The 20897-nt window shown below is 41.3% G+C and overlaps 1 protein-coding gene across 1 annotated transcript; it reads right to left on the bottom strand.

Moving 5' to 3' along the window:
* Nucleotides 1-505: 505 nt before the first annotated feature.
* Nucleotides 506-2187, bottom strand: LOC115083275 (C-C chemokine receptor type 8-like). Its single transcript, XM_029587084.1, has 2 exons — nt 2160-2187; nt 506-1733 (listed from the first exon to the last, which is right to left on the bottom strand). Exons 1-2 carry the CDS (start codon nt 2185-2187, stop codon nt 634-636), a joined length of 1128 nt encoding a protein of 375 aa, XP_029442944.1. The 3' UTR covers nt 506-633.
* Nucleotides 2188-20897: the final 18710 nt, after the last annotated feature.

The following is a 20897-nucleotide window of genomic DNA, read 5'->3' as shown; positions in this document are numbered from 1 at the left end:
AAGTTCAAAACGAATGCACACCCCTAATAGACATTGACATTGTCTATTTTGTTTTAAATGAATGCACATCCCTATTTCCCAACCCCCCAAATCCATTCCCAGAATGCCTCTTTGTAGTGTATGAAAAAGCAGGCAGAAAATTGCTTTTGCACTTACTTTCACATGTACAACCACCAGGCAATTTTCAAAAGGCTATTTATGCTCATAAAACTGGGTTTTATGTGGGTAAATGGCTTTGAAAATTTACCCCTTAGAATATGCATATGCAACGTTATTTACACACCATTTAGAATCATGCCAGCAATACCAAATCTGTTGCTTGATGTTTGTAAGACCACTGTTGCTTGATGCTTGTAGGACCAACTGTTTCTGGATTTAAAATCTTTCATTTTCCTCAGTTTCCAATTGGATTGAAATTCTCAAGTCACAAAACTCAATAAAATATATTTTTTATAAATGAAAACCATTAAAAATATCCATTTATCTATTTTATGTAGTTCTCTATGTTTTTTGTTATATATTTTGTTTCTAATTTATCTAACATGAAATATGAATGAGTTTGATTATACCCTGATACATTAAATTTGCTAAAACATGGCAGTCAAAAATATTTCTTAGGATGTCTGGATTGCTTTATAAAATTGTATCAGTAGTACTGGAGGAACCCATGGATGGAGTAGATACTGAAAATGTATGACCATGACCTGGAACTTGGAAAATGTCACATTTCTTGCATAACAGTGCATATCCCACATATCTATAAAACATTTCCTTAAGATATGTCTTAAATTTCTCCCCAGCAAAAGCATAGATGAATGGATTCAAACAGCAGTGAATAAAGGATATCATCATTGTCACGTTTATAGCTAGATCTAACTGGTTACTCATCTCACAATCATCCAGGATGTGAAGATCTTGCAAGGAATTCAAGAAAAGTGCAATGTTGAAGGGCATCCAAAAGAGAAAAAACACAATTACAACAAGAAGAACCAGCCTGACAGCTTTAGTCTTTTGTTTGCTTTTGCATCTTTGTAGGCTTGTAATGATGTGTGAGTAACAGTAAATCATGATGCTGTGAGGAATCAAGAAACCCAAGATGTTAACCTCAAACTGGGTAAAAAGCTTCCACTGTTTTTCACTGCCTTCTGGGTAAATGTTCCCACATATCGTAAAATATCCTTCCTTGTACTCTTGGAGAAACATGAAGTTTGGTATGGATATTAAAATGGCCACTAACCAGACGATGATGCTAATAATTATACCCCATGTGGCTGTTCTAATGCTCAGTGCAACCACAGCATGAACAACAGCCAAATATCTGTCCATGCTCAGGATGGTTATAAAGAAAATGCCACTGAAGAAGCCAATGTAATAAACTCCAGAGCATAGTTTGCACATCACATTTCCAAAAATCCACTCATCTACAGCATTATGAGCCAAAAATGGGAGGGAGAAAACAAAGAGCAAGTCAGAGATAGCGAGGTTCAAGAGATAGATATCTGTCATGCTCTTCAGTTTCTTGCAAATTATCAGGACCCAGATGACCAGAGCATTTCCCAGTAGACCCATTGCAAAAATTAAACCGTAGAGCACTGGAATGAAATGGAATTGAAATATCTTAAAGGAGTGACTTTTCTCACATGGCCTGCTGTCATCACCAAAACTATAATCATACTCAGTTACATTCAAGATGCTGGTCGTAGATATGAGTTTCTTCATTTTTAAATTAATTCCTAAGGGAAAAAAATCAGAAGAATCAGATAAAGGCAATACATTCAGAAAAGTCACTCAGTGGATTCAGGAATTAGAGATACTATAATAGCATTTTTCTATGAAAATGATCAGTATGTGACTTGCAAATGGGTCCAACTGAAAAACTGATCTGAAATGCTTAGTACTGACATTGATGCAAAATGATTCTGGAAGGTGACAGATCATAGAAGCAGATAATTTGCTTGGTTCAAATATACGATCCATTTTAAGAGGAAGCATTATAAAACATATTACAATATACATTGAAAAATTACTATTCCTATAAATAAGTTATTTTTAAAATGTACAAGGTACACAGATTTGTGGGTAGGAAAAGAAATGCTGGGCCACCTTGGCCAGGATTGACCAGAGCATGATCCAGTATACCAATGGGTCTGTTGCCTTACCTTCAATGGGTGCTTCAGGATAGTACATGACTAAAATATGTTCATGATTCTCCTGTGCTGTGTTGGGGGGAGGGGGTGGGAATACTGGACTCTGCTGCCTACTACTACAGCAATGACCTGTGTCAGGAGAACCTGCTTTGTGGTGGCCAAAGGAGCTTGGTGGAAAAAGGGGTATGAGGAAGTAGAAGCAGACATGGTGCTGTTCATGCTGATAGTACTGTGGAGGGCATCCATTCTTTCCTCTGCTGCATCTCTAATCCCCATCTGCCTCTGGCATTCCTGTTTCCACATCCAATTTTTGAATGAAGATCTTTTGGCTAAAATAGCCTCTTTTACTTCACTTTTTAACCATGCCAGCAATTGTTTGGCCTTCTTTCCACCTTTCTTAATGCGTGGAATATATCTGAACTGCACTTCTAAGATGGTATTTTTTAAAAAGTCCCAACTCTTGCATACTCTTTACCTTTGTAGCTGCACCTTTCAATTATTTTTAACTATTTTCCTCATTTTGTCAATTTTTTCTTTTTGAAAGTTTAGTGCTGGAGCCATGGATTACTTGTTGTCCCCCTTCCTGTCATTAATTCAAATTTGATCATGTTATGATTACTATTTCCAGGTGGTTCCACCACCATTACCTCTCTCACTAGATCCTGGTCTCCACTGAGAATTAGATCTAAAATTGTTCCCTCTCTTGTCAGTTTCTGAACCAATTGCTCCATAAAACCATCATTTAATCCATCCAGGAACTTTATCTCTCTAGCATGTCCTGATGTTACATTTACCCAGTCAATATCAGGGTAATTGAAATCTCCCATTATTATTATTGCACTGCCAATTTGGTTAGCTTCCATAATTTCTCTTAGCATTTCACTGTCCATCTCATCATTTTGGCCAGGTGGATGGTAGTATACTCCTATCACTATTCACTTCCTCAACACACAAGGGATTTCTACCCATAAAGATTTAATTGTGCATTTAGCCTCTTGTAGGATCTTTATCCTGTTGGACTCTATGCCATCCTGGACATAAAGCGCCACCCTGCCACCAAGTTGCTCTTCTCTATTATTGCAATATAATTTGTACCTTGGTATAGCATTATCCCATTGGTTATTCTTCTTCTGCCATGTCTCTGAGATGCCAATTAAGTCTATAATCATCATCCACTGCTAAACACGCTAACTCTCCCTCTTATTTCTTAGATTTCTTTCAAAGTGTATTTTTTTCTTGTATTAACATTCTGCATTTCAGTTGTCAGGGATAATTTGGAATCTTTTAGCTCAGGTGATTCTTTACTTGTAGGCAAATGGAGTACTTTTCTTATTAATGGAATCTCTCTGTTGGGATGCCCTAACTCTAATGCTTCATTAGTCGCCTTCAAAAATACCTCCCTCTGAACCATACTCTGCTGAGCGACTGTCAGCTTTCCCCTTTGTTCTAGTTTTGAAGCTGCTCTATCTCCTTTTTCAAGGTTAGTGCCAGCAACCTGGTTCCACCCTGGTTAAGGTAGAACCCATCCCTTTGGAAAAGACTCTCCTTCCCCAAAATGTTCCCCAGTTCCTTACAAAACTGAATCCCTCTTCCTTGCACCATCATCTCATCCACGCATTGAGACTCTGGAGCTCTGCCTGCCTCTGGTGACCTGCGCGTGGAACAGGGAGTATTTCAGAGAATGCAACTCTGGAGGTTCAGGTTTTCAGCTTTCTAAAGAAGAGCCTACATTTGGCTCCTAAAACCTTCCTCCTACATTTTCTTATGTCGTCGGTGCCCACATGTACTATGACAGCTGGCTCTTCCTCAGCACTGTCTAAAATCCTAGCTAGGTGATGCATGAGATCCACTGCCTTCGCACCAGGCAGGCATGTTACCAGGTGATCCTCATACCCACCAGCCACCCAATTATCTACATTTCTAATAATCGAATCATGAACTATGACAGCCGAACTAATCCTGATAAAGGGGATGGAACAGCTCCCCTATAAGGAAAGGCTGAAGAGGTTAGGGCTGTTCAGCTTGGAGAAGAGATGGCTGAGGGGGGATATTATAGAGGTCTTTAAGATCATGAGAGGTCTTGAATGAGTAGATGTGAATCGGTTATTTAAACTTTCAGATAATAGAAGGACTAGTGAGCATTCCATGAAGTTAGCAAGTAGCACATTTAAGACTGATAGGAGAAAATTCTTTTTCACTCAAGGCACAATAAAGCTCTGGAATTTGTTGCTAGAGGATGTGGTTAATGCAGTTAGTGTAGATGGGTTTGAAAAAGGTTTGGATAAGTTCTTGGAGGAGAAGTCCATTAACTGCTATTAATCAAGTTTACTTAGGGAATAGCCACTGCTATTAATTGCATCAGTAGCATGGGATCTTCTTGGTGTTTGGGTACTTACCAGGTTCTTGTGGCCTGGTTTGGCCTCTGTTGGAAACAGGATGCTGGGCTTGATGGACCCTTAGTCTGACCCAGCATGGCAATTTCTTATGTTGTTAAGACACATCTTGGTGCGAGAGGACAGTGCATCAGCTAGAGAGCAGGTCCTTGCTACAGGATCATTTCCTGCCGCACCAGGTTGATGCTCTCCGATCAGTAGAACTTTCTCCTCCAAGGCAATACCAGGGCTGCTAGACTGGAGTTGGGACTTGGCTACTATGTCCTTGTTAGTCTCAGCTATATACCTCTCTGTCTGCCTCAACTCATCCAGGTCTGCCACTCTAGCCTCCAGAGATCGAACTTGTTCTCTGAGAGACAAGAGCTCTTTGCACTGGATGCACGCATACAACCTCTCACTGGCAGGTAAAAAAAATCATACACGTGACACTTGATGCAAAAGACTGGAAGGCCCCACTCTTGCTGTTGGACTGCTACCTTCATCTTAATTTTGTTCAGATCCTAGTTAAGTTTAACTTGCTATGGGGGTTGGGATGCGTACAGTTTGAGCCTTTAAATGTATTAGTGTATTCACTATTTATCTGGTAGTGACCTACAAGGGGATGATTAAACTCTTGATAAGACCTGGGGCAATTCTGTGTTTAAGTTAAAAGGCTGGTGGGTTTTTTTATATTTTATGTGAAAGTGTCTCTTACCTATAAATCAAAGGATACGCTATGGATGGGTAGGAGAGAGGGAAATCAAAACACCAAACCTCCTGGCTTCTGCCTGCCTTCTGACTAGCTATTTAAGAACATAAGAACATGCCATACTGGGTCAGACCAAGGGTCCATCAAGCCCAGCATCTTGTTTCCAACAGTGGCCAATCCAAGCTATAAGAACCTGGCAACTACCCAAAAACTAAGTCTATTCCATGTTACTGTTGCTAGTAATAGCAGTGGCTATTTTCTAATTCAACTTAATTAATAGCAGGTAATGGACTTCTCCTCCAAGAACTTATCCACTCCTTTTTTTAACACAGCTACATTAACTGCACTAACCACATCCTCTGGCAACAAATTCCAGAGTTTACTTGTGCGTTGAGTGAAAAAGAACTTTCTCTGATTAGTTTTAAATGTGCCCCATGCTAACTTCATGGAGTGCCCCCTAATCTTTCTATTATCCGAAAGAGTAAATAACCGATTCACATCTACCCGTTCTAGACCTCTCATGATTTTAAACACCTCTATCTTATTCCCCCCTCAGCCATCTCTTCTCCAAACTTTAATACAGACACACAAATACACTAAAGAATATGCCCCAATAGTTTACTTCTTTCCAAAATGTTTTAAGTTCTAAAATTTCTCAAAGCAGTACTTACCAATTTTCTTCAGCCACCAGCAAGGTGATCCTCACAAGATCTAATATGATGCTAACAATCAGCTCACAAGAAATGTACTTAATTTGTTCTATTTGCAGAAAACAGAATGAGCTAATTCACTTGCTCTCACTCCTTTTTCTGGTACCAACTAGTATTTTTCTCTTTTATCCTGAAAAGTAATTACCTAAAATATCTACTATGGTATTACTAATTAATCTCCTCCTGAAACTTTACTTGATTCCACAGTAATTAAATTTATCTAAATTACTTCATTGTGATACGCTGCCAACCAATGTCCACCCTCCTAATTAGGGGGTTAGTCTATAAAGTTATACGTGAAGATGGGGGGGGGGGGGGGGGGGGGGGAGTGTGCTTCTTCCTTCTACTCTTCCTTTCTAAAACTAAGTACAAAAATGCCTAAGAAACAAAAAAGCAATGCAAAAAATCCCTTTTTAAAATTTAAAAGAACAAAAAGTTATTAATAAAAATTATCCCTCTTTAAAGTAAGGATTCTGCAGTTGAATTCAGCCAGAAAAACTTACCTGTTGTAGTTTAGCTCCTCCAATAAAGGCAGATTAGTTCTTAGATGTGGTGTCCTATATGCAGAGCTCAGATGAGAGATATCTTATCTAAAGCAAGGTAGACAGAGCAACAGGGAGATTAGATGAGCCAAATGGTCCATATCTGCCATCATGTACTACACAAAAAGGGTTTGAATATGTGCACATACTTTTCTACATTATCTACTGTATTATTATGATAATCACAATTTAAAATATCAAAAAGGCAATTTCCATTCTGTGTGGTTTTAGATGGTATTGATCTAAATTCACAATTGGCATTTTACTCTCCAAACTTTGATTAGCATAAAAAATTAAAGAGCTCAAAGAATATTGCCAAATCCCAGTCGTGGATTATAATCCAATAAAGGGAATGCATTCTAATTATGTTCAGATTGGGACCCACAACTTTGAATCGTATTCACTGCAATACAAACTTCGCCATATCTACATACAAAAGATTTCTTTTGACAGCTAGTTTCTTCCTCTCCTTTCCTTAATGAATTTTTAATAGCACAGTAAAGTAGAGACACTAAGAACATAAGAAAATGCCATACTGGGTCAGACCAAGGGTCCATCAAGCCCAGCATCCTGTTTCCAACAGTGGCCAATCCAGGCCATAAGAACCTGGCAAGTACCCAAAAACTAAGTCTATTCCATGTTACCATTGCTAATGTCAGTGGCTATTCTCTGGGGGGCGGATTTTAAGAGCCCTGCTCGCCTAAATCCGCCCAAATCCGGGCGGATTTAGGCGAGCAGGGCCCTGCACACCGGTGAGCCTATTTTACATAGGCCTACCGGCGCGCGCAGAGCCCCGGGACTCGCGTAAGTCCCGGGGTTTTCTGAGGGGGGCGTGTCGGGGGCATGTCGGGGGCGGGCCCGAACCGCGCAGCGTTTTCGGGGCGTGTCGGGAGTGTTCCGGGGGCGGGCCCGGGGGCGTGGCTACGGCCCGGGGCAGTCCGGGGGCATGGCCGCCGCCCTCTGGACCCGCCCGCAGGTCGCGTCCCGGCGCGCTAGCGGCCCGCTGGCGCGCGGGGATTTACGTCTCCCTCCGGGAGGCGTAAATCCCCCGACAAAGGTAAGGGGGGGGGTTTAGACAGGGCCGGGTGGGTGGGTTAGGTAGGGGAAGGGAGGGGAAGGTGAGGGGAGGGAACGGGGGTAGGCTGCGCGGCTCGGCGCGCGCCGGCTATACGGAATTGATAGCCTTGCGCGCGCCGATCCAGGATTTTAGCAGATACGCGCGGCTACGCGCGTATCTACTAAAATCCCGCGTACTTTTGCTTGCGCCTGATGCGCCAGCAAAAGTACGCCAAATCGCGCGGTTTGAAAATCTACCCCTAAGTGAACTTAATAGCAGGTAATGGACTTCTCCACTGTTTGAGGATTAATCTAGTATAAGAACTCTCACAAGGCAGATTGTAGATAACATGCTCATTCACTACAAGGAAGAATTTACCCCTAGATTCATCAAAATGCAATAATAATACATGGATAACGCCCTCAGTAAGAAAAAGAGGTATGTTTATGGTAATTGTAAAACTACTGCACATCACATAAGTAGTGTACCACAAGGTGTGGTAAAGGAGAGAGAGAGACTATTTAGAAGGCCTTCATAGTAGTTAAATATTTATATCTCTATAGCAGGGCCAGGTAATAGCTCAAGGTGACGTGTCAGTGGTGGTGTAGGGTTTAGGAGCCAGTTTTAAATGCAGAGTGAGATGTACGAACAGCACAGTACACCGAGGTGAAGATTTGACGTTATTTGAAGTAAGGAAAGCCTCACAAAGATGAGATTTCTACAATGTTCTACCACCCTAGCTTGATGGACTCTATAACAGGGTACCATCAAGCTAGGGCAAGAGAACATAGTAGAAATCTCATCTTTGTGAGACTTTCCTCATTCCAAATGACGTCAAATCTTCACCTCGGTGTTCTGTGCTGTTTGTATGTCTCACTCTGCATCTTAAACTGACCCCTAAACCCTAAACCACCACCAACACTTCACCTCAAGCTATTACCTGGCCCTCCTATAGTGATATAAATAGTTGAATACTGTGAAGGCTTCCACCGAGGTTCTCTCTCTCTCTCTGTCCACTCCACTCCACTCCCTCTTCCCTCTCCCAAAGCCCAGAAATGACCAAAATGCAACTTGTTATCTTTAAAACATTTCAGGCCTATTGCACAGTTTAACACCAGGAAAATGGTGTAGTTATTTCCTTCCCAGTCCCGCCCCTTCTAAAAATTTGCATCCACACTGTGTGGTAACACAATTATTGCATGCATTATAGCATTAATGCATGCATTAATGCCATATCACATGCGCTAAAGCCATAACGCATTTTGATGAATGACCCTGTAAGATAGATTAAGGCAAAAGAAGAGTAATGGGAATTAGTCTCTCCTTAATGAGTATAGAAGAAAACAATACCTCTCACACCTTGATCCGATCCTGTGAAACACCAGAGAGATTGGATAGTAAATATATTCTGCTAGTGTTAGCATGGAAGTTGCTGGAAGACAGAAATAAAGATGCAAGACAATTTTCTTTGAGACAGTCAGATGGCATGGAGGTGCTCATTCTACAGAATTATATCACTAATTTATCAATCATAAAATCCCTCTTCAAAAAATATATTTAGATAAAATTACTGGTCTTTTAAAAGCAAATAACATGAAACAATTCATACAAAATTGTACAGGTTTTTAAAGCATTTCGCTGTTTGAAATAAACACAACCATATTCTGAAAAATAATAATATTAGACTCACACAGCAAAACACAGAAAAGGGACATTACATAGAAACAACATCCTGTCAGGGTATTATTATTGGCCCCTCCAATGAGGTTTGGGATATTTTTGATACATTTTTAAAATATTATATCAGGTAAAGCACTCCTATTGTGTTCTCGATCCCTGTTCAGTAGGATTATTAATCATGGGTAAAGATTGCTTTCTAAAAACCATTACCGATATTGATCACTATTCACTAAAAGAAGGAATATTTCCCATGGCTTATAAAAAAAGCAATTGTGTGCCCAGTTTTAAAGCAGGGTTCTTTTTCCAAGGAGGATTGCACAAATTATAGACCTATCTCTAATTAGCCAATGATTGCTAAAATATTAGAGAAAGTTGTGCTTTGACAACTGACAGAATTTATGGACACCCATAAAATTTTAAGTCCACATCAGAGTAGACAAGGTCATAGTACAGAGACATTACTGGGGTCTGTTTCTGCTTCGAACTGTAGAAATCAATAAAACTGTTATTGCCATATTTCTAGATGTTAGTGCTGCATTTGAAACTGTTAATCATCAACTGCTACTACTGAGGCTGCAGGAACTTGGCTTAACTGGTTCAATTCTCTCTGGGTTTATTTCTTATTAATCTTTAAGGCAGTTTCAGGTTAGAGGAAACCAGCACTCCTCATCATGACTTGATTTAAATTCTGGAATCTCTCAAGGATCTGCTCTTGCTGCAAAATTGTTCAATGTATGCATTAGTCCTCTGACATTGATTTTGGAACTATATGTTCCATTCTATAATGTATACGCAGATGATATCCAATTGTTTTCCCAATTCAAAAGGATTTGTCAACTACCTTACATTTGATTTCAGAATGTCTGCAGCAAATTAAGTGCCTGATTCACTAAAAGGTAGATTTTAACACTTACCTTAGGCGTCCATGTGCGCACAGTCACTGGCGTGTGTACATAGAGGCGCCGGTTTTATAACATGCACTTGTCAGTAGTTGATTATGGAAATTCTCTACTTATTGGATTGTCAAAATGTCATTTAAAGCAACTTCAGCTTTTGCAGAACACTGCTGCACATCTCATCATTCCCATACAATCATTTATCCCCTGTTTTGATTCAACTGCATTGGTTGCCTACAGAGCAGAGTATTAAGTTTAAAACTGTAGACTTAGGGGTAGATTTTTTTAAAAAGCGCGATCGTGTACTTTTGTTCGCGCAGCAGGCGCAAACAAAAGTACGCAGGATTTTATAAGATACGCGCATAGCCGCGCGTATCTCATAAAATCCTGGATCGGCGCGCACAAGGCTGCCGATTTTGGGCAGCCTGCGTGCGCTGAGCCGCGCAGCCTGCCTCCGTTCCCTCCGAGGCCGCTCCGAAATCGGAGCAGCCTCGGAGGGAACTTTCTTTCACCCTCCCCTCACCTTCCCCTCCCTTCCCCTACCTAACCCACCCCCCCGGCCCTATCTAACCCCCCCCCTTACCTTTGTCCCTAGATTTACGCCTGCGAGAAGCAGACGTAAATCTACGCGCGCCAGCGGACTTCTGGCGCGCCGTCATCCGACCCGGGGGCGTGGTCCGGAGGCCTGGACCACGCCCCTGGGCCAGTGCCATGCCCCTGGTCCCGCCCCGAAATGCCGCGTCCCGCCCCCGAAACGCCGCATCATCCGGCCCCGCCCCAGACACGCCCCCTTCAAAAAACCCCGGGACATACGCGCGTCCTGGGGCTCTGCGCGCACCGGCGGCCTATGCAAAATAGGCGCGCCAGCACGAGGGCCCTACTCGCGTAAATCCGGGCGGATTTACGCGAGCAGGGCTTTTAAAATCCGCCCGTGAATTTTTAAAACTGTTATTGGCAATGGCCCCTCTTACTTATCAGATGTTATAACTTATTATCATCCTACTTTGGAGGTTTTAATTATCCATCGACAAAGACAAACCTTTTCCATTGCAAAAAGGTTAGCAGAACCAGGGGTCACGATTTAAAACTCCAGGGAGAAAGACTCAGAACCAATATCAGGAAGTATTTCTTCACGGAGAGGGTGGTGGATGCCTGGAACGCCCTTCTGGAGGAAGTGATGAAGACCAAAACTGTGAAGGATTTCAAAGAAGCGTGGGATAAACACTGTGGATCCATAAAGTCTAGAGAATGTGAATGAAGTGAAGAGGCATGGGGGCGGTTTGCGGGAATGACGGCTACTACCTGGAGATTAATATCCTTATTCAATAAACATACACACGGTTAATGCGACTCCAACATTGCTCTATGCTTCAACGGCAAGAGGAAATGTGAAAAAAAAAGGATTTGCATCCACAAAAAAGCAGGGGAGTAGCTTGCTTGATACGGCAGTTACTACCCCAAACTAAATAAGCCTGATACTTCACTTTCAATGATATCCAGCATAGTTCTCTGCTTCATCGGCAGGGGGAATGATGAAAAGATGATTAATATTCGGACAACAACCAACAAGGACTGAGTTGCACAGGCTTGATAAACATGCGTGGGAGTAGCTTGCTATGACGGCGGTTACTACCCCTAAACAATTAGCTAGATATTTCACTTAGATGCAGCTCCAGCACTGATACTCCTAAGCAATTACCGGTAGCTAGATACTTCACTTAGATGCAGCTCCAGCACTGCTAACTACATCGATGGCAGGGGTGGAAGGGTAATAGATTGATGGCAGGGGTGGAAGGGAAATAGATCGATGGCGGGGGTGGAAGGGAAATAGAACAAAAAAGTCGCTTACAAGGGACAAAAGTAACAGATAAGTGAAAGCTTGCTGGGCAGACTGGATGGACCATTTGGTCTTCTTCTGCCGTCATTTCTATGTTTCTATATTTCTATATGTTACTTGCCCCTTTATATTCTCAAGATAATTTTTTGTTAAGATCGCATGCTTTTTCTATTATTGGTCCCATTATATTGAACTCTTTGCCACTTAGGCTGCGATTTATCCTTGATATTTAACTGTTTCACAGTTTATTTGCTGAAGCATTTGGTGATTGTTTACCTTAGTTTTTTAATTTATGCCTGTTTATTTACTTTATTTTATGCTACAATCTTTACTCTGTCAGTATTAATTTGCTGTGTTTATGTTAATGTTCATTCTGATGCTCTATGTTTTTCTGTAAACCGCCTCGCAAAACATGTTTGCTGAATCAGTATAAAAAATATTTTAAAAATAAATAAATGGCAATTATTTTCTTTCTGCAGCATATAACTACATATTTTCAATGTATCATAAATTGTCAATAAATACATTATATATATATATACATTCGCAGGATCAATCCCAACTCTGTGGAACTCTTTACTGACCCACATCAGGCTTGCTCTGGTCTTATTCTAATTCAGAAAACTAGAGAAAACCTGGCATTTTGAGACAGCTTTTGCTGCCAATCTGTAACACAAGCCTTGCTACAACTTTGTTCCATAATTCTCTTTGTACACAATTTGAACCCACTGAAGATTTCTACCTCCTCACTCAACTGAATGAAACTTTTTATTTAACTTTTGCTTTACATTATAGCAACCTATAACCAGTATCTGTATTGCTCTCCACAACTATGCCAGTGTTCTAACTTGCTGCAAGTTCTATCTGTAACAGCTATACAGTGCTCAGCTACCTACGCTGCTCCTGCCTTCTGTGCCGACCAGCGTAAACTATTGTATTGCACTGTACAAATTGGTTCTATCTGCAACATGCTTTGAATTCCCCAACTGGAAAAGCATGTCCTAAATAAATAATGAGATGACAATGTTGTATATACGGAAATATGCATATAGACATAATATTTTAATATTATTCTATTTAACGGCATTATGTGCGATTTCTATAGAGGATTATCAAATTTATTTTTCAAGTGAAGATACTTACAGTTTTTAGATGAAGTTGGGTTCTTTCTGTTTCAGTAACGCTTCAACTCACAGATCTGATCTTTGTCAGTTTTTGAAGTGTACAAATGAAATTTGCCTGCTTTCATGTACCACATCCAGCAGCTGATTCCGTCACCATTAAGTGGGTGTACTTCTAAGTACAAGGCTACAAAAATGCAGTGCTTTAAGAGTGGGAGTGTTAATAATTTCTAAGCATGATCATATAGCTGATATTGTAAAGGTCACAGAAGCAAAACAGAAGACTAATTCTATTAATTAGTCACAAATATGATTTCAACTTCACAACAGGTATCGGTGCTTTTCTACAGTAGCCACTCATGTTAATTTCAAATTTGCCAAGATAATTTGTGACAAGATTGCAAAAATGCAATGCACCCTAACACCTTGTTGTGGTAACAATATCAACTTTCCACTAAATGGTTTAGTATGTGCAGTATCTATTAACATAGTGTCGGGTGTCAGAGGGGTTTCACTTCAGGACGGACAAAGAGGGAATCTGAAAGAGGCCTGGGGACTAAGTAAGCACTGGTTAGGAATGGAAGCTCACCAAGCATGGCATCCGAGGGTGTCATTGTCCGATGCTGTAGCCATTCCCCATGGATTAAGCCCGTGGGTGCAGGCCACTGCTGGGACTTGATGATCCAAGGAATACCTGAGGGCACATGTATGTCAAGGTTTTAGGCCTAAGTGTGGATCAGGAATCCGGTGTGGATCAGGAAGCAAGCGTGAATCAGGAACCAAGGCTAGTCAAGCTGCATTTCCACAGGCAAGGGCTGAGGAGACTGTCTGGATTGGCAAGGGTGTGTCAAACAAGGAATTCTTATATTCCACTTTCAATCTAGGGACCCATTCAAGGCTGGTCCAACCAGGAGCTTCTAAGGGCATAGATTGCCTTTGCCAGGTAGACTAAATAATTACTACCAAGGTGTTTCAAGATCAGCCCTGTGGCTAATCCTGATGGTCTGCATCTCAAGCTCCAAGGGTTGAGAACACCCTCCCCCCCCCCCCCCCCAATTCTTTACAGAATACTCCCCCTTCAAACGGCCCCTCTTAGGACCTGACATATGGGTTTGACTGGGTGTTCCCTATAGAAAACAGGAGTCTGTTGGCTTGTATATGGTCTGCTGACTCCCAGCTATGATCATCTGGAGTGTAGCCTTTCCAGTCTATGAGATAGTACAAACATCCTCAAATGTATCTTGCATCCAGGATTTGCTGAACAACAAACTCTTGCTGGTCCTAAACTGAAACCAGTTTTGGAGGGGTCACTGGTTTCCTGGAAAGGGATTTGGCTTATATTAGAGATGTGAATCGTGTCCTCGATCCTCTTAACGATCGATTTCGGCTGGGAGGGGGAGGGAATCGTATTGTTGCCGTTTGGGTTTTAAAAATATCGTGAAAAATCGTTAAAATCGTGAGCCAACCCCCTAAAACCCACCCCCGACCCTTTAAATTAAATCCCCCACCCTCCCGAACCCCCCCCCATGCTTTAAATTACCTGGGGATCCAGCGGTGGTCCAGAACGGCGGCGGTCCGGAACGGCCCCCTCAATTGAATCCTTTTGTCTTCAGCCGGCGCCATTTTGCAAATGGCCGCCGCAAAATGGCGGCGGCCATAGACAAAAATGATTCGACGCAGGAGGTCGTTCTGGACCCCCGCTGGACTTTTGGCAAGTCTTGTGGGGGTCAGGAGGCCCCCCCAAGCTGGCCAAAAGTTTCTGGGAGTCCAGCGGGGTTCAGGAAGCGATTTCTTGCCGCGAATCGTTTTCCGTATGGAAAATGGCGCCGGCAGGAGATCGACTGCAGGAGGTCATTCAGCGGCGGTCCGGAACCCCCGCTGAACGACCTCCTGCAGTCGATCTCCTGCCGGCGCCATTTTCCGTACGGAAAACGATTCGCGGCAAGAAATCGCTTCCTGAACCCCGCTGGACTCCCAGAAACTTTTGGCCAGCTTGGGGGGGCCTCCTGACCCCCACAAGACTTGCCAAAAGTCCAGCGGGGGTCCGGAACAACCTCCTGCGTCGAATCGTTTTTGTCTATGGCCGCCGCCATTTTGCGGCGGCCATTTTGCAAAATGGCGCCGGCTGAAGACAAAAGGATTCAATTGAGGGGGCCGTTCCGGACCGCCACCGTTCTGGACCACCGCTGGATCCCAGGTAATTTAAAGCATGGGGGGGGGGGTTCGGGAGGGTGGGGGATTTAATTTAAAGGGTCGGGGGTGGGTTTTAGGGGGTTTTAGTGTGCCGGTTTTCCTGCCCTCCCCCTTCCCCCGATTTATGATTTTTTAACGATAAATCGGGGGAATTGGTATTGTATCGTGGCCCTAACGATTTTTGACGATTTAAAATATATTGGATGATATTTTAAATCGTCAAAAAACGATTCACATCCCTAGCTTATATAGCTTCAGGAAGACAACATGAAACATTGGGTGGACAAGCAGTTTGGCAGGAAGTTGTACCTTGAAGGTTATGGGATTACTCTGCTGCTGGATGGTAAATGTACCCATGTATTTTTTATCCAGCTTGGCTGTGGACATCCCAATTTTTACAATGTCCTGAACTTTGTCAATCTGTCTGTGAACCTTTTCTGGGCTTCTTTGGCCTTTCCTAGTTCCCTGCAAATTCAGGTATGCAAATTGCCAATGGCATTTACCCAATCAAATGCTGCAGGAATTGGAGTCTGCCCAGTTTCTCCTTAATGGAAACATAGGTGGAAACTATGGTTGATGAAAAATGGTGAGGTCTTTGTGGATGAATGCTTGGAGTTCATGTAAGTGAATTCTGCCATAGGATGCAGTTGCCACCAGTTTGTTTGCTGTTAAAAGCAAAAGCAATGCAGATACTGTTCCAGGGTTAGGTTAGGTGCTTCATATGTCCACCCGACTATGGCCTGGATTTATCAAAATGCACTAAATATCGCATGCAATAGGAAAAGGGGTGTGTTTTATGGGAATAGGCAGTTTATTGAAATTTGCACTAATACCTATGTGAAATGCTATATTGCAATACATTTTTCACACTTTGTGATAAGTGCCAGAATTGTTGTATTTCCTACATACAACCACTGGGGGGACTATGCTTAGTAGTTTTAAGCTCCTGGAGAGCCAGCCTAACTATCAGGGCCCAGAGGGAGAGGGAGAAAGAAAAAGAGAGAGCACCTAACTGTAATACCCTCACACTAGATAGGTATTTATATCTCTATGGGAGGCCCATCTAGTAACTCAAGGTGAGGTTTAGGTATTAGTGTAGGGGTTAGGGGCCACTTTGACATTCAAAGTGAGACGTACGAACAGAATAGTGCTCTCTTGTGAAGATTTGATGACCTTCGGAGTGAGGAAACTCATCCAAAGATGAGATTTGTGCAATGTTCTCTCAAACTAGCTTGGGTAACATCATTAAGTCTATATGATCATTCACTGCTATACATTCTAATTCTCCCATTTTACTTCTTAGACTTCTGGCATTAGCATACAAACATTTCAAAGTTTGTTTTTTGTTTGTATTTTCATTCTGCTTTTTAATTGATAGGGATAAATTAGAATTTTTTTAGCTCAGGTGAGTTTTTAGTTACAGGCACTTGGACTACTCTTCTTATTATTGGAACCTCACTGTTGGGATGCCCCAATTCTAATGCATCATTAGTTTTCTTTGAAGATACCTCCCTTTGAACCATGTGCTGGTGAGCAACTGTTTGCTTTCCCCTTTGTTCTAATTTAAAAGCTGCTTTATCTCCTTTTTAAAGATTAGCATCATTAGTCTGGTTCCACCCTGGTTAAGCTGGAGCCCATCCCTTTGGAAGAGACTCCCCCTTCTCCAAAAGGTTTCCCAGTTCCTTACAAAACTGAATCCCTCTTCCTTGCACCATCGTCTCATCCACGAATTGAGACTCTGGAGCTCTGCCTACCTCTGGGGACCTGCGCGTGGAACAGGGAGCATTTCAGAGAATGCAACCCTGGAGGTTCTCGATTTAAGCTTTCTACCTAAGAGCCTAAATTTGGCTTCCAGAACCTCCCTCCCACATTTTCCTGTATTGCCCACATGTACCATGACAGCCAGCTCCTTCCCAGTACTGTCTAAAATCCTATCTAGGTGACGCACCAGGTAGGCATGTTACCAGGCGATCCTCACGCCCACCTCCACCTGGCTGTCTACATTCCTAATAATTGAATCATCAACTATGACGGCCGACCTAACTCCTTCCCTACTGGACAGTAGCCCTTGGAGACACATCCTCGGTGCGAAAGGACAATGCACCACCTGGAGAGAAGGTCCTTGCTACAGGATCCTTTCCTGCTGCACCAGGTTGATGCTCTCCAATCATGAGTCCTTCTTCCTCCAAGGCAGCACCAGGGCTGTCAGTATGAAGTTGGGACTTGGCTATTATGTCCCTGAAGGTCTCATCTATATACCTCTCTGTCTGCCTCAGCTCCTCCAGGTCTGCCACTCTAACCTCCAGAGATTGGACTTGTTCTCTGAGAAATAGGAGCTCTTTGCATTCATGCACATGTACAACTTCTTACCAGCAGGTAAAAAGTCATACATGTGACACTCGATGCAAAAGATTGGGAAGCCCCCCTCTTGTTCCTGGATTGCTGCCTTCATCTCTTAAGTTCCTAGTTAAGTTTTAGGTTTCTTATTAGTGTCCTTTAAATGTATTAGTGAATTCACTATATGTCTGGTAGTGGCCTACAGAGGAATGATCAAACTCTCAATAAGGTGTGGGGAATTCGTGAAGTGATATTAAAAGGCTGTTTGCGGTTTTGTTTTTTTTAGTGTGAAAGTGGCACCTGCCTATAAATGAAAGTATGAGCTAGGAGTGGGTGGGTGAGGTGTGGGAGGATTGGGAAATACAAACAGTCTAACTTCTATTTATTCACTGTCTTACTGACTATTAAAAGCACAAACACACTAAATAATATTCTCCAATAGTTAACTTTGCCCCAATACTTTAAAAAAAAATTTCCCAAGCAAAACTTACTGATTCCTTTCAGCCACCAGCAAGGTGATCCTCTCCTCTCAGTGCTCCCACTGGATTGTGCCTTGTGAGAGGTAATGGTGATGGGGCCATATGGCAATAGTGATCATAACATGATCAAATTTGAACTAATGACTGAAAGGGGGACAATATGTGAATCTACAGCTCTAACACTAAACTTTCAAAGGGAAACTTTTATAAAATGAAGAAAATATTTAGAAAAAACAAAGCAGCTGCAAAGGTTAAGTGTGTACAACAGGCATAGACAATGTTTAAAAATACCATCTTAGAAGTGCAGTCTAGATTTATTTCATGCATTAAAAAAGGTGGAAGGAAGGCCAAATTATTAGTAGCATCATTAAAAAACAAGGTGAAAGAGGCTATTTTAGGAAAAAAAAAAAGTCCTTCAAAAATTGAAAGAAGGATCCATCTGAAACATAATCATTGTCAAGTTAAATATAAAACATTGATAAGACAGGCTAAGAAAGAATTTGAAATGTAGTTGGCCATAGAGGCAAAAACTCATAATAAAAACTTTTAAAAATATATCCAAAGCAGGAAACCTGTGAAGGAGGTGACTAGACCGTTAGATGATTGAGGAGTTAAAGGGGCTCTTAAGGAAGATAAGGCAATCACAGAAAGACTAAAAGAATTCTTTCCTTCCGTGCTTAAAATTAGGATGTTTGGGAGATACCTGTTCTGGAGACAGTTTTTAATGGTAATAATTTGGATGAACTGAACCAAATCAAAATGAACCTGAAAGATGTAGTAGGCTAGATTGACAAACTAAAGAGTAGCAAATCACCCGGACCAGATGGCATACACTTCAGGGTTCAGAAAAAACTAAAAAATGAAATTTCATATCTATTAGTAAAAATGTATAACCTATCATAAAAACTGTCTCTTGCAGCTGAAGACTGGAAGGTAGCCAATGTAACCCTGGTATTTAAAAAGGGCTCCAGGGTGATCCAGGAAACTATAGACCAGTGAGCCTGACTTCAGAGCTGGGGAAAAAAGTAAAAACTATGGAACAATATCATAGAACATATAGAAAGACATGGCTTAATGGAACACAGCCAACATGGATTTATCCAAGGTAAGTCTTGCCTCAGAAAACTGCTACATGTTTTTGAAAGGGTTAATACAAATGTGGATAAAGGTAACCTAGTAGAAACAGTGTATCTGGATTTTCAGAAGGCATTTGACAAAGTTCCTCATGAGAGGATAAGAGTCATGGGATAAGATTTTGATACCCAGAGTGGCAAGAACAGCTCAGGGTGTGTTGTTGTTCTCTGAAAATAAGAATGCTTAAAGCCATTAGCTGTAGAGTAATATTTTTTATTAAATGCTGTAAAATAATATAAATCTTAGACATTTAATAAAAAGGTACCTTATGGAGAGGCAGAGTACCACACAAGACACTAGCATAAACTCCTCTCAAATGAATTTACTGATAACACAACATTATATAGAATTTCAATTGTATATTTCTATACTAGATTACACTAGATTAAACTAGATTACATAATTGTCAAAATTTCTATGATTAGTTTTCTATTATAAACAAATACTCTGAATGGCTATATGGTAATTTGCTTTCATTGTCCATATGGAAATGTTTTCTTGGAATTTGTCAGCATTAGTAACCTTGTGCTTATTCTAAGAATATTTTATATAATCTTAGATGGAATGTCAATTGGCTTTGTCCTTGTTCTAGTTCTAGATATGCTTCTATAATCTTAGATGGAATGTAAACTAACCTCATATCAGTTCAAAATGTTCTATAGCCTTGTATTTCAGCATGTTTTATATAATTTATGGATTATTTTGTCTAGGAAAAGCAAGTGCAAGGCTAAGAACATAATGTTATTAGTACTTACAAAACTGCTTATGATCAAAAGTCAAAAACCCAGGAGTACAGGAATAATAACTTCACATGTGACATGTCAAAAAGTGTTTCACTGAGACTAAGAGTCTATGAGCACCCACATCAATCTCCCCTTTTCCTCATTTTTATGATGACATATCATAATAATCTAAATCTAAAATTCCTCTAGGATTAAGTTCTTCACTTCGGTCCATAAGAAATATTAAAAATGATCTGCAGTCTTGTAATTTAGAATTCTGATTAGTTCCCTTAGAAAAAGGAGGCAGGAACTAGCCAATTGTTATGTTCATTGTATTAATGTAAATGTTTGTGGTAAGTGGATAGACATCTGGAACGTAACCTTTTCTGAGTACTACAAGTGGTCAGAGCAAATACAAGGTGTAAGGTCTGGTATATGGAAACAAGGTAGGGTGGCAGAAAGAACCCCAAGGTGTAAAGTCAGTATGGCAGCAAATCTGAGCATCATAGAGATTCCCAATATGTAGCATGAGGGGTATAGCAGCAAGACAGAGTGGCATGGGAGATGTCAGTCATTCTGTTGTCAGATTTAGTACAAAAGAAAAAACTGTGAATAAGTATCATTTTCTTGACATAAGCTTTTATGTCATTCCCATCCATACTTGATCTTGCTATTGGGTAGAATTATATGGGTTTCTGGTGAAATGGGTGATACATATCCCTGTCTGAGATTTGGCTACCCATGCATCTGGCTGATTTACCAGTACCATGTGCTTCCATTAGATACTAATGGTCATGCGGTACCTGACGTGGCATGAAGGGCCCAAGGAGTGATGCAGCAAGTATGTACAGCAACTGATAGGCAGGGCAAAAGCAAGAGATGGTGAGTTAGTATGTGAATACCACAGAGAAAGAATGGTATCAAAAGCCCGAGGAGTGATTCAGTATGTCTGCAAAGTAAT

Source organism: Rhinatrema bivittatum, chromosome 2, assembly GCF_901001135.1.
Source record: "Rhinatrema bivittatum chromosome 2, aRhiBiv1.1, whole genome shotgun sequence".
Taxonomy (NCBI): Eukaryota; Metazoa; Chordata; class Amphibia; order Gymnophiona; family Rhinatrematidae; genus Rhinatrema; species Rhinatrema bivittatum.
This window is presented reverse-complemented; position numbering and strand designations above follow the sequence as displayed.

Bases quoted from the DNA above. Each gene is read 5' to 3' on its own strand.
- LOC115083275 (XM_029587084.1), bottom strand. From the start codon at position 2,187: ATGTACTATCCTGAAGCACCCATTGAAG. The intron at 1,734-2,159 runs GTAAGGCAACAG...TTTTTCCCTTAG, and splicing joins TCCTGAAGCACCCATTGAAG to GAATTAATTTAAAAATGAAG.